The 12,829-nt window shown below is 37.0% G+C and overlaps 1 protein-coding gene across 4 annotated transcripts in view; it reads right to left on the bottom strand.

Annotated features, from left to right (window-relative positions):
• Positions 1–12,829, bottom strand: part of NSD3 (nuclear receptor binding SET domain protein 3) — a 158,979-nt gene that overhangs the window by 9,448 nt on the left and 136,702 nt on the right. For all 4 annotated transcript variants that reach the window (XM_069075896.1, XM_069075899.1, XM_069075897.1 and 1 more), the window contains 6 exons: positions 12,110–12,266; positions 9,077–9,279; positions 6,442–6,554; positions 5,590–5,859; positions 1,820–1,936; positions 227–368 (listed from right to left, as the gene is read on the bottom strand). In XM_069075896.1, coding sequence (XP_068931997.1) covers positions 227–368; positions 1,820–1,936; positions 5,590–5,859; positions 6,442–6,554; positions 9,077–9,279; positions 12,110–12,266 — 1,002 coding nt within the window. The remainder of the gene's footprint in view (positions 1–226; positions 369–1,819; positions 1,937–5,589; positions 5,860–6,441; positions 6,555–9,076; positions 9,280–12,109; positions 12,267–12,829) is intronic.

Raw genomic sequence — 12,829 nt, 5'->3', positions numbered from 1 at the left:
ATCATTTCTTATATTCACTGTGTTGTCTTATTTAGGATGTGCATGTCTGAATTTTTTTTTACAACTTCAGCTTTGAAAGAAAGCTAAATTCAGAATAAGGGATACTTCATATATACTTGTGGAATTTCCAAGCTGAAAACAAAATTTTATGGTTTTCCCCCCTCTGAAAGGAAGGCCAAATTATAATGAAAGAGAAGAAAAAAAAGAAAGGGGAGGGCTGCTTTACCTGCAGGAATATCACAAAGAGCAAAAAGTCCAACGCGAACATCCCCATTCACTGTCCACTTTTGAGTTTCACAGTTTGGATTGCAACTATGGTTCATAAAGCGAGAATAATTCCCTTTTGGGCCAGCATCAATTATACGGTCCTTTAGCAAAAAGAAAATTATCTTGAGATCATTGTGGTCTTCTTTTAGAAGCACCAAACATAGTAAGAGGCTGTCTTATAGCAGACACTTCTCCACCTGTCTATTCTGTGGTCTTCACTAATCTCCAATTTAAGCAATCTATAAGGGCAGTAACTCAAATCCCCTTTGGAAAGTAACTTCAGCCTACTGTCCTTTAAGACAAAGGTAATTGTGAAACAGGGACACTTCACCTTAGTTTTGTGTTTCCTTTTTTTTTTTTTAAGTCTAGCCCTTAGAAAAGTAAGTATACTTGTAATATTCAAAGATGTTTTAGACTGGATCAAGAATAGGATATGAAGACCTCCTTTAATTAGAGAACAATCTACAGCAATTGTTTTCAACAGTATTTGCTACTGAGAACTGGGTATCTAGGAATCTTGAGTAGGAAAGAGGAACTTGGAAAACTGGTCAGATGACAATTTATGATGGTATCTGGAAAATTAAAGTCTCAAAAATCATCAGTGAGAACTTTCTTTGGAGGTATTTTTGAACTGTGGTTGGGAGTGTTATATGTGTGAAGAAGACTTTATGATGCCTCAGAAACTGTTCCAAGGACAGATTACTTACTGCCTGGTAGTCAAGTTAAAGCACAGTGATAGGGTAAACCTGAGAAACAAAATCTACAGGGAGGGTAATACTGCTCAGCCTATACTTACACTGATGATTTGAACTTCTAGGATTTATAATGTACATAATTTGGATAGTTTTTGGAGTGCTGGGTAAGTAGCCTCTAAAAATAAGAGTTTCAAAGTGACATCATCTGGCAAAAATTGACTTATATTTTAGATTCTCTATTACTTAAAAGCATAACCATCACAAGAGTTCTTTTAAAAAATACCTTTTGGGATTTCAGACAGGGATTTCTTTACTCTTACTATGCTGGGTTCTAGTCTCTGCTTTTGCCACTGATTTTTTAGTGTGAACTTGGACATATCACTTAACCCTGTCATACCTCATCTTGTAAAAGATATCTAAGTCAGACTGTGTTTGGAGATAATAAATGCAAAATACTTTTTAAAAGGTTAAAGTATTATAGAAATGTAAGGTATCATTATTACTTACCAGAGTTTTACTGTATTTTACTATAATTTATTATTATTATCCCATTGTTCCTTTAATTAACTTAAAACTACACATTGTACTTTAGAACTGTTGCCTTTCTTAAAGATAAAACTTCAATAGACGCTTAAAATATTCAGGATCTCAAAAATTAATCTACTGAACCCTTGTTTAATGTATATTACAGGTACAAAATTTCAGTACTTAGCATTCTGGTCCTATTTTCAATCACCAAAGACATAATTTGACTGCATAATTAAATAACATGGGCTCATTCCTTTTTTTAAACATCCTCAATGCAGGATTTAATGTTAAGACCTTCTTTGTTTCATAAGAAAGAAGACATTTTTTACCTTGGTAACTGTTAACATATAAAAATTAGTTATGCTGTTCTCATGGGCACGTTTGATTCGAAGTCTGCATTCTTCTTCATCAATTAACTCACCAACATATTCATTTACGAATTCACCCTACCCAAAATAAAAAACACAGAAAGTTTATTATAGTGGTGCTCCTAAAGCTGCTGAAAATCAAAAGAGATACGATGCCTAAAGAGCACTGAAATAGTGCATAAAGTAGAATGAACTTTAGCTGCAGAAGGGTGACTGTAGTTCAGTCTGGCTATTTTTCAAATATGTCCCAGGAGAGATAGACAATGTGGGGTAGCAGAAAGAAGGAATGATTTACAGTCAGAAGAGATGGGTGTGAGGACAAGAATATTAGTGGGTTTTTTTGTTTTTTGGAGGGGGAAAGGCAGGGCAATTGGGGTTCAGTGACTCGCCCAAGGTCACATGGCTAGTGTTAGGGGTCTGAGGCTGGATTTGAACTCAGTTCCTCCTGACTCCAGGGCCAGGGCTCTATTCACTGTGTCACCTAGCCACCCCTTGAGGACAAGTATATTATTATTATTTGCTTATTTATATAAGTATATCAATTTTATATAAGTAAATCACTGAACTTCAGTTTCCTTAATTGGAAAATGGGCATGACAATACTGCCTAGAGTATATAGCTATTGGGATATAACTGCTGCTTATATATATATATATATATATATGTAATGATATTATATGTATATAATATATATAATGAGCTGTTATTATTAATTTTTTCAAAACTATAGGAGGAGGGGCGGCCAGGTAGCACAGTGAGTAAGAGCACCGGCCCCAGTGTCGGGATGACCTGGGGATCAAATCCGGGTTCAGACACTCAGCACCACACCCAGAAATAACTGGCCATGTAACCTTGAGCAAGTCACTTAACTCCGATTGCTTAAAAAAAAAAAAAACTACAGGAGGAGGTGACAAACTGATTCTTTCCCCAAAGTAAACACTCCTTTTTCATAAGACGTTTACCCAATAAAAACAGTGGCACCACTTTACAAAGGCACAACCAAGGAATTAAGTAGTGTGTCAACTTCACAGGCAAGTATTATGTGAAATTTTCAGCAAATAAAACTATGGTTTATTTTAGGGGTAACATGACCTGTTTTATCTCCAAATAAATAAGCCATATGAATACTAGTTCTTATAATCACATAATCTCTCCCTTTTATGTTTAAATTTATAGGAAAAAATCTGCCAACCATTCCATTTTAAAAACAACAGAAACATTAGTTTTCAAGTATTTCCCATAACCATGATCATACATTTACCAGTCCTTCCTTACTCCCCTGCATCAATGTTTCTATAGCCAATGACAGTCTATAACAGTTACCTGAAGTAGCACAATATAGTTCATATTTCCTGGTTTTGGTAAAGTATTACCTTGCTTAAGTCCATTTAATTTAAAATGATAAAAACAAAAGAATCTCCACTACTGAGATTAAAAATCGGCATATTTCACATAACATTTTCCCCAACCAAATCCTGCTGTTCTTGTGACTGTCTTTATCCAATGCTCAGCATCATGAGCAGCAGGAACTAAAGCATCTGTAGAGTGCTTTAAGGTTTGCACAACATTTTACAAATATTATCTCATTTTATCATTCTCTTAGGAGGCGAGTGCTATTAATATTATCATTATTCCCATTTTACAGATAAGGAAACTGGGGCAGAGAGAGGTTAAAGATTTGCCCAGCATCACACTTTGAGTGTCTGAGGCTGGATTTGAATTTAGATCTGCCCACCTCCAGGTTCAATCTTCTCTGCACTGTACTACTAAACGACCTCCATGGGAAGGATGCACTAATCACTCATGAGTTGAGAGAAGTTAAATTTAGCCAATCTAAAAACAGCTGCTAGGCAGAAGAAGGAATAGTTCTGTAACTCCTCTGGCCCTATACTCAGTCCATCCCTGTACAGTATAGATCCAGAGACCCGAATGGACTTTGTTTCCCTTCTCTCTACCCCCACCTCCTGTCTCTTATCTCTCCACTCTCTTTTTATTTAAAAATGTATTAGTTCAAATTTTGGACTTCCATTTGTAATATTACTTTTTTTTTTTTTTAAGCAATTGGGGTTAAGTAACTTGCTCAAGGTTACATGGCCAGTTATTTCTGGGTGTGGTGGTAAGTATCTGAGCCCGGATTCGATCCCAGGTCATCCCAACACTGGGGCCAGTGCTTTTACTCACTGAGCCACCTGGTCAGCCCTAAGCAATTGGGGTTAAGTAACTTGCTCAAGGTTACACACCGCCAGGTATTTCTGGGTGGGTGCTAAGTGTCTGAGCCCGGATTCAATCCAACACTGGGGCTGGTGCCCTTACTCTCTGTGCTACCTGGCTGCCCCAGTAATATTACTCTTAATGAAACTCCATCTATTGATGTTTTGCTTGATGTTATGTTTTTATAGAACCAGCTGATAACATTCAGCTAAGGACTCTAGTAGAGACAGATATCGTACAGTGGAAAGTCTGTTAGGTCTGGAGTCTGAATATCCAGCTTAAAATCCAGGTTCTGCTCACTGATATCTGTGTGACTTTGATGTGTAACTCCAACTCTCTGGGCCTGTGTCTGTGTTGAACTAGATGGCCTTCTACCTCTAAGTCTATGGAGAATGCAATTTACTCTCTATTATCAATTTATTCTCTATTATGGAGAATGCAATTTACACATGGGCAACAAAGGATAGCGAGAAGCACACGGACTTAAAAACAACAGTGTACCTTTCCCCTTGGAGTTACATGCCAGCAAAATGTGCTTTCATGATTGATCATAAATAGCTACTAAGCTTGGGCAAGCTGGTAAAGGGTCATTTTAAAAACTGGCCTTTGGCTACTGTTTAAAACTAATTATCTTTGGTCAGCATCACACAAGTGTTACATAAGTGAATAACTCAAGAATGGTCCTGTGGTGTTTTCCCCCACCCCCTCGACTAGGTACAGATAATTTTTTTTCTATTGACTGTTTTCTGGAGTAGTAATGACTGAAAAAATATTCATCACTAGTTGGCTAACTTTCTGGTGATGAAGTTCTTCACATTCAGCTACTCTGGTCTTCAGATAAAAATATTCTGTTCAATAACAGAATATTATTTTGGGTATTAAAAATCAAATTAAAATTTGTAAAACCAACCACCTTTAATTCTCTTTCCTTTACAAATGGGAAAGTATTTCAAGAGAATTAAAAAAAAAAGACAAGCGTCTGTGTCCTAATTGAAGTATTCAATTACTAACCTCTTCTCACCTCTCCTTTGCCATTGAGACTTCAAAATATACGTGATTTTTAGATATGGGTACGTTTCCCACCAACGTAGATTAAAACTCCTTCACAATTGAGGAGGTGGTCTTAAAATGCTTGGTCTAGGCAATCCTATAGGGATGAGCCTTCTCTGATGCCAGTCAAATGGGCCCTAGAAAGGTAGTCCTTTACAAGACTTGTACTCAAAACCTTTCCACTTTAGTAGAACCTGTCAGAGCTTGTACCCCATGAGCACATTTTCTGAGAGTTCACAATTGTTCCCATGCAAACCTCTTTGTCAGTCAACAAGCATTTATTAAGTGCTTATTATGTAGCAAGCATGAGGTATTGATCTAGGGATGCTAAATTTGTAATCTAAGTAAATCTCAAAAGCTTTATGAACTCCCAATTTTTAACTCTTGATAGCAAGTACCCTTGGTTTACCAAGATGGCCCAAGTTCATACAAGTTCCAGTTATATGCACTTTATTCTCAAATGAGACTACCTTCTTGATGCTCCTCTTGGTCCTGAGGCCCCAGCCTCGTCTCTCTGTCTTGATGACTTCTGCATCAGGATAGAGCCTTTTGGTGAAGCACTGGTTCTGGCACCGATCCCCAGCTGGGCATACTTGGGGGTGACACTCGTACTGCAACATACGGTTCAAGCACTCTGACTCCAGGCCACAGGGGTTTTCATCAGCAGGTTTGCAATTACAGCGAGGGATCTCAGACAGGTCGGCCACTTGGATCTGAACCTTTCCTATCACTTTGTTGGCCTGGCAAACAAAACCAGAAATGAGAATCAACGAGCAGTCAAAGCGCTGGAAAAGAGATGATTTTTAGAGCTGGTCTTAGCTCTGCTACAGACTTGCTTTTGTGACTTTGGAAAAGGTTTTTACTAAATCTTGGGTACTCTTATGAATCAAAGGTAACCTGTGTTCCTTTCGAGTTAAATGGAATTTTATGAGCATAAACAAAATAATTTATGGGAAAGCGCTTTGGGCTTTTTGGAACCAAGATGCTATATAAAAACAAGATAATGTTGTTACTATGTGAATGCAGGCTAACTGGTGAAGTGAGAAATTAGGTTTCACATATGATGTGTTACATTTCAGGTATCCTGGAAGGCTTTTGTGTTTTCAAAGGCTTAATCCTTATTATGATGATCCATCAGTACAGTTTGTGGCTCTCATCTGATGTTAAAAGGAGCAGAAAGAGTTGCCATTAAAGTGCTTAAAATTAATATATGAGACCAAGTGACTATTAGTAGAAGCTATCACAAGACAGAGTTCATGTGATCGTTATGAAAACAGTGTCTGCCTGGCAAGAAGTCGATCGGCTCCAAGGGAAACACTCACTTTAATGTGCTTGTAGGGCGGGGGTTTTCTTGAATTTCTTTCCAGCTCCAAGGCTTCTTTGCTTTCTCTTTGTGCTTTCAGCTCTTGGAAACGTTTTGCAGCTTCCTCAAGTGCTATACAATATCAAACAGTGTACATAAACAGAAAATGTTAAGTGGGGATTTTACACTGTCCTTTCACTGCTTGGAGGCTAATTTTTTCCCTTTTCAAGACAAGACTGGAAATTTCCAACTCATAACCAACAGACAAAAGGTACACATACAAATTAGGAACGTGAATCACGAATTGTGTCTAAAGACTACACGTCCAATCCTTTGGATTGGAGCTGATTTGAGTCCTACTTAAGTTTGACACATGACTCTCAGGAATGTTTGCTACCTTGACCTAGATTTTATTTGCCTGGAAAGTCAAAACTTCTTGGAAATTAGACAGTTGTAAGGATTAGAGGGAGGAGATCCACTGATAGTTACTACTATTCCACTTAGTCTTTTGAGCAAAAGAACCAGGAACCCTTGGAAATCACCACTGGAATGTTTACTATTGTCAACAGGGTATGGAGAAATAACTGAAAGCATAGGCTATTGCAATATGGTATAATGGCATTCAAATGCATTTAAAATTCATGCTTGGGAAGGGTACTTTATTCTGTTTCTAACAAAAAGACAAACCCAAGAGGGGTGGGAATACAATACTGTAAAAAAAAAAAAAAAGGTTCTTGTTTGATCCTGTTTATCTGGGTACATACACACACGTACACACACACACACACACACACACACACACACACACTATTATATGTATGATATTGAGCTCTTTACCAGAGATATCAGAAACAAAGTTGGGGTTTTCTTTGCCAGCTGACTTCTTCCTTTTTTCCCTGTGCTAATTTAATTTGTTCAAAATTAATTTAATTATAATTTAATGTAATTAAAATCATCTATTCTTTTGGCAACTACATCCACCCTTTTTTGATTAAAGATTCATTCCTGACCCATAGCTGTAAATATATATATATTATTTGCTTTTCTTCTATGTTTTTAATGATATATCTAATATTTAATAATATATATGATAGTCAACATATCCACTGTGAATTTATTATTTTGAACCTATTGTTTAATACCAAAATCCATTCTCTATAATAGATTGGTAGTGAAACGCTATGAACAAACAATTTTTTTTTTTGGAATGGGGAAGGCAAGATAATTGGGGTTAAGTGACTTGTCCAAGGTCACACAGTTAAGTGTCAAGTATCTGAGGCCAGAATTTGAAATCAGGTCCTTCTGACTCCAGGGCCAGTGCTCTATTCATTGTGCAACCTAGCTGCCCCCAAACAAACAATTCTTAAAAGAGGAATTGCAAACTATTAGCAACCACATGAAAGAACATTTCAAAGCACTAATAAGAAAAATGGAAACCAAAGCAACCTTGAAGTTTCACCTCACACCTTGCCAACTGGCAAAGATGACAAAAGAAGAGAATAGTCAATTTTGGTGTGCTTGTGGAAAATAGGCAAATTAACACATTGTTCATGGAGCTGTGAATGAGTATAACTATTCTGGAAAACAATTTGGAATTATGCAAATTAAGTAATTAAAATGTTCATAGGCTTTAACCTAGAGATTCCTTGGGGCCTATACCTCAAGGAAGTTATTAACAAAAAGAAGAATTTCAAATACAACAAAATATTGATAGTGGCACCTTGGTAGTAGCAAAAAACTTGAAACAAAGTTGATGCCTGTCAAATGGACAACGGTTAAACAAACTGTGGCATAAATGACAAACACAATGAAAACAGAGAAGTGTAGAAAGACTTACATGAACTGAAGCAGTTAGGAAAACAACATACAAAACAATGCCAACAAGCCAGCAATGTACATGGAAAAGAAAAAAGCCCTCTATAAAACAATAAAAAATGAGTCTTGCAAAATGATAAAAAAAAAAACCCACCAGCAAAACACCCAAAACAAAGCATGATCTCAAAAGAAGAGACACAGGAGAATACCTCCCCACAATGCTTTGCATAGGCATGGACATAATGTCAGACCTTTTTCAATGTGTTGATCAGTTTTATTGACTTTTTTCTCACTTTAATAAATTTTTATTATAAATGATGGCTCTCTAAGAAGGGGGAAGAAAAAGGATACAGGAGGGGCGGCCAGGTAGCACAGCGAGTAAGAGCACCGGCCCCAGTGTTGGGATGACCTGGGGATCGAATCCGGGCTCAGACACTTAGCACCCACCCAGAAACACCTGGCCGTATAACCTTGAGCAAGTTACTTTAAAAAAAAAAAAAGAAAAAGGTGCAAGTTATTTAACCCCAATTGCTTAGGGGCGGCCAGGTGGCTCAGCAAGTAAAGAGCACCAGCCCCAGTGTCGGGATAACCTGGGATCGAATATGGGCTCAGATACTTAGCACCACACCCAGAAATAATAACTGGCCGTGTAGCCTTGAGCAATTTACTAAAAAAAAAAAAAAAAAAGGATACAGGAAAATGTAGGCAATATAAAAACAAAGATTTCAGTTTTTAAAATTCTGACATCTAATGAGATTAAAGTTATTGTCTATTGCTGAGTAGAACATCAAATTCTGAAGCCCCCCGTTTCAAGCCACTGTAAATATTACCAAATTTACCTTTTTTAAAGGTCTTGTTAATACTAGTTTGCCCCTCAGCAAAGCTTTTGTCTCCTTCAACATATGGGAACACTCTGCCCTGGTGCACCCAATAGTAGTCATGAGAACCAAAGAAGAACACAGGAAAGTCCCCCAAGTCATGTTTAAGGCCTTGGATGTTAAGAGGCACGGACCTGGGGTTGCAGATCTCTGCTGGCCACCACCTAGGAACAAAATCAATTTTAGATAAAATACATGGACCATTAAGATGAGAAGCCACATAATTATTTCTTCAAGCTTGGTGGAAGAAAAAGGGATAGGGATATGGACTGGACCTGTGATTTCATTAGTATAGGGAACTCCCAGATGAGGAAACTCCCTCTCCCAATGCAGGTCGGCACCTTCTCTGCAACTTAGAGTCTTAGAGAGTTGCCTAGAGCACTGAGAGGTTAAGTGACTTGCCGAAGGTCACACAGCCAGTATGTGTCAGAGGCGGGACTTGAACCCAGGTCTTCCTGGCTCCGAGGCCAGCTCTCTATCCACTATGCCACGCTGCCTCTCCTAAGGGGAAAAAAAAGAAAAGTTATATAATTCATAAATTGTTTAGGTCCTAAAAGCATAAAAGGTCTTATTGGTCTTTAATCTTGCTTAAACTGTGAAATTCTGTAAAAGTGAACTGTACAATTTTTTAATAGTGAATAAGGAAAGGACACAGACTGAAAAGTTATTTCTTATATGTTCAGTATCATTTCATCTCCAGATAAAAAGTCAGGCTTTCAAGGTTTTCTCCTAGAAAAACAGTTTAACTGTTTGCTCTCACATAACACAACTGAACATGACACATTCATGGATTCATTTTAGGAATAAGTTGGTGCCATCAAAAGGTGTGGCAAAGCCAATTTCTTCAACAATACTCTTCCTTCCAAGACATTTTCTGAATCTTCAGTCACTTGAGGACATACATCTTTTGGCCAAATGTGCGATGTTTTGCACTAAATTGTACTTCAGAATCTAATTCATTATTAAGTGGTCTCAATCATGGTTCTTCTTAAATCTCAACAAACTGGAATCTGGAATAAAATAAAGTTAAAAATGCCCGATGCAATGAAGACCAAGCACTCTAGCAACAATTAAACAAAACCATCTGTGAAGCATTTGATAGCTTCCAGCAATTGGAAAGTCAAGAAATGGATGGAAGAAGCTAAGAAGCCCAACTTCAGACTCTCTTATATGGCTACTTAAATGAGATCATGAAAATCAGCTGCAAACACACAAAACAGCTTTTTGAGCATTGTCTTCCTTTTCATGGTCATGTGTTTAAAAAGCCTTAACCAAGTACCCTGGTAAACACTCTAATGAGTTGGTGACAAGGTTGTATTCCTCAATGCACAGTACAAAACCTGCAGACACCACTAGTTAAAAATTACAGTAAGAACTGGTGCCCAATTTAAGAAAACAATACTTCATGAAGTCACTATTTAGTTGACCCTTGAAGCAGTCTGTGAAATGGATATTCCAGATGTTTCTAAATATTTTGAGGAATTTAACTATTTGCTTGGTTGCACGAGTCACTACGGATCGTCCGACTCCCAAGGGGAGTTGGATCACTGATCTCTCAGAATTGGCTACATACCTCCCTTGTTATTCCCTAGAAACCTCTGGATTAGAATAACTTGCTACTCACAATAAACAGTTTCATGTGGTCTAGCTAGGTCAGACTAGCAAATATATATATATATATGTAAAGAGCTATTTCAGGATAAGTGTTGAAGTTTCCCCAAAACATACAAGAATGTGCCTGGATAGAAAAACATATTGGCAATGATCCCAACTGGGAGGCAACTGCCTTGGGTTTCCTTCAAAGGTTTTCGTTGTTGTTGTTTTTGTATTCTAAGTGACTTATTGTATTCTTAGTGTATTCTAAATTCTCTACTGAACATTTTATCTATGAGCTTTATAAAGCTAGGTAAATTAGAAGATTGGCATATAATCTAAGCAAATACAGAAGAAATGAGCCTCATTAAAAATGACTTTATAATTACGTCACAATTAGTTTGAAAAAATACACTGGAATTTTGGTATTCTGCTCTTTTACTTACTACCTGACTTTGGGTAAGTAATTTTTTTAAAAAGAAAGAAAAACAATTTGAATTATGTCTCATTTAGTGAAATCTTAGTTATAAAATTTATTTTGATGGTATTCTGCAATGGCAATGGTGTTTAATTCTTTAATAAAATAATAAACATGGGTCTTAATGAAATGATAAGCATAAATGGCACAGTGGTGCCATTTATGGGGTTGAGGTTAGAGAATATAGGCTGAAATCCTAGACTTGTCATTTAATAATACCTGCGGGACGTTAGGTAAATTATGTCATCCCTCTGGGCTGCAGTTTCTTTAGCCATAAATTGAAGTGTTTGTAACTTATGGAACTCTAAGATTCCCTTCTACCTCTAAATCTTGAATCCTAGAGGTGTAACATGCCATGGGGCTTCAATTTACATGCTCTAGTTATTTATCAGTTCTGAAAAGCAACTTAAAGTCAAGTTTTTGAGGGAGTCTTGTACAATAGAGGGAATCCTAACTATTTCTCTCTTCCTCTTTAGAAAGATTAAAAGGTTCTTTTGGAAAGATATCTATATTCCTCAAATTCTAAAAACTCTTCTTCACACACAAAGAACCTCAACTTTTAGGGTCTCTAGTTAGAATTAATTTAGATTTAAGTTCAAGAGTTCTATGAACACAAAGAGATTTTTATAAACCATTTTCCTGACAGATCATGAACTTCCTGACCTGGAAAAAGCAGAAATCCCTACTTGACAACAAAATTAAGTCCCCTGCTTTCTTCTTAACTGTCTCCATCCCCAAAACTAGCAACAGAATTTACTTCAGAAAGATAGCTCTCTTAGACCTTAAAAATTAAAATGCTGAATAGCACTCATGTTTATCTTGTCTTTAGGAAAAGAATTCTCTGTAACTAATCAATAATCTGGCCAGATTAAAAACTCAAGTCGGAAAAGGGGCAGAATTTTTCTTTGCTCTTAGAAACTTGCCTGTAGTTTCCCAACTTGACCCAAACAATCTGCTTGAAATGGAGTTTCTTGCCAGCTTTACAGTCATTACAGTTCCAGCAGCCCTCTGGCATCTCTATGCTGAGGCATTCCGGGTGGAAGGAAGCTGGGCACGATTCACAGCACAACAGTTTTCCACCTTGAAACAAACGAATAGCTTTAATAACTGACAAAAGAAAAAAAAAGAAAAATGAGGATTTTCTTTTAATTTAATCATATTTGCCTTATGTTAGACAAAGTAAAGAAAGGGATCAGGTCACTGATCCACTGAGTAATGGCTCAAAAGAGAAAAGCAGGCCTGGGTACTACAGTTCTTCCTCAGAACAGGGAGACACTCTCTCTTTGCCACTAGGATCAGGAAACAAAACCCATCAAAAATGGTACATATTGCATGCAAAACCTAGGATTTAATGTGTCGGTTTAGCACCAAGTCAAATAGATGAAAACATAGGCAAATGGTAACAAAAAACATTTAGAGTGTGCAAATTTGAGTATAAATTTCTTTTTTGTTATTCTAGCCTTCTTGTTATATGCCTTATTTTTCTATTCTCAACCAGTACTATGGGTAACAGAATCCCTTCACAAGAAGTTAATGGGTATGAAATTAGTCTCTTGGTTGCTTCATAGCCATTTTCTGCTTCCATTTTTTTAAAACACAAAAAAGAAAAATGGAGGATATTGTCCTCAAATTTGTGATAGCAA

The sequence above is a fragment of the Petaurus breviceps genome, unplaced genomic scaffold (genome assembly GCF_028583685.1).
Source record: "Petaurus breviceps papuanus isolate PSGF00001 unplaced genomic scaffold, PetGlider_PUasm1.0 90919, whole genome shotgun sequence".
In the NCBI taxonomy this organism is placed as follows: Eukaryota; Metazoa; Chordata; class Mammalia; order Diprotodontia; family Petauridae; genus Petaurus; species Petaurus breviceps.
Note: the sequence above shows the minus strand (reverse complement) of the source record. Positions and strands in the feature narration are given on the sequence as shown.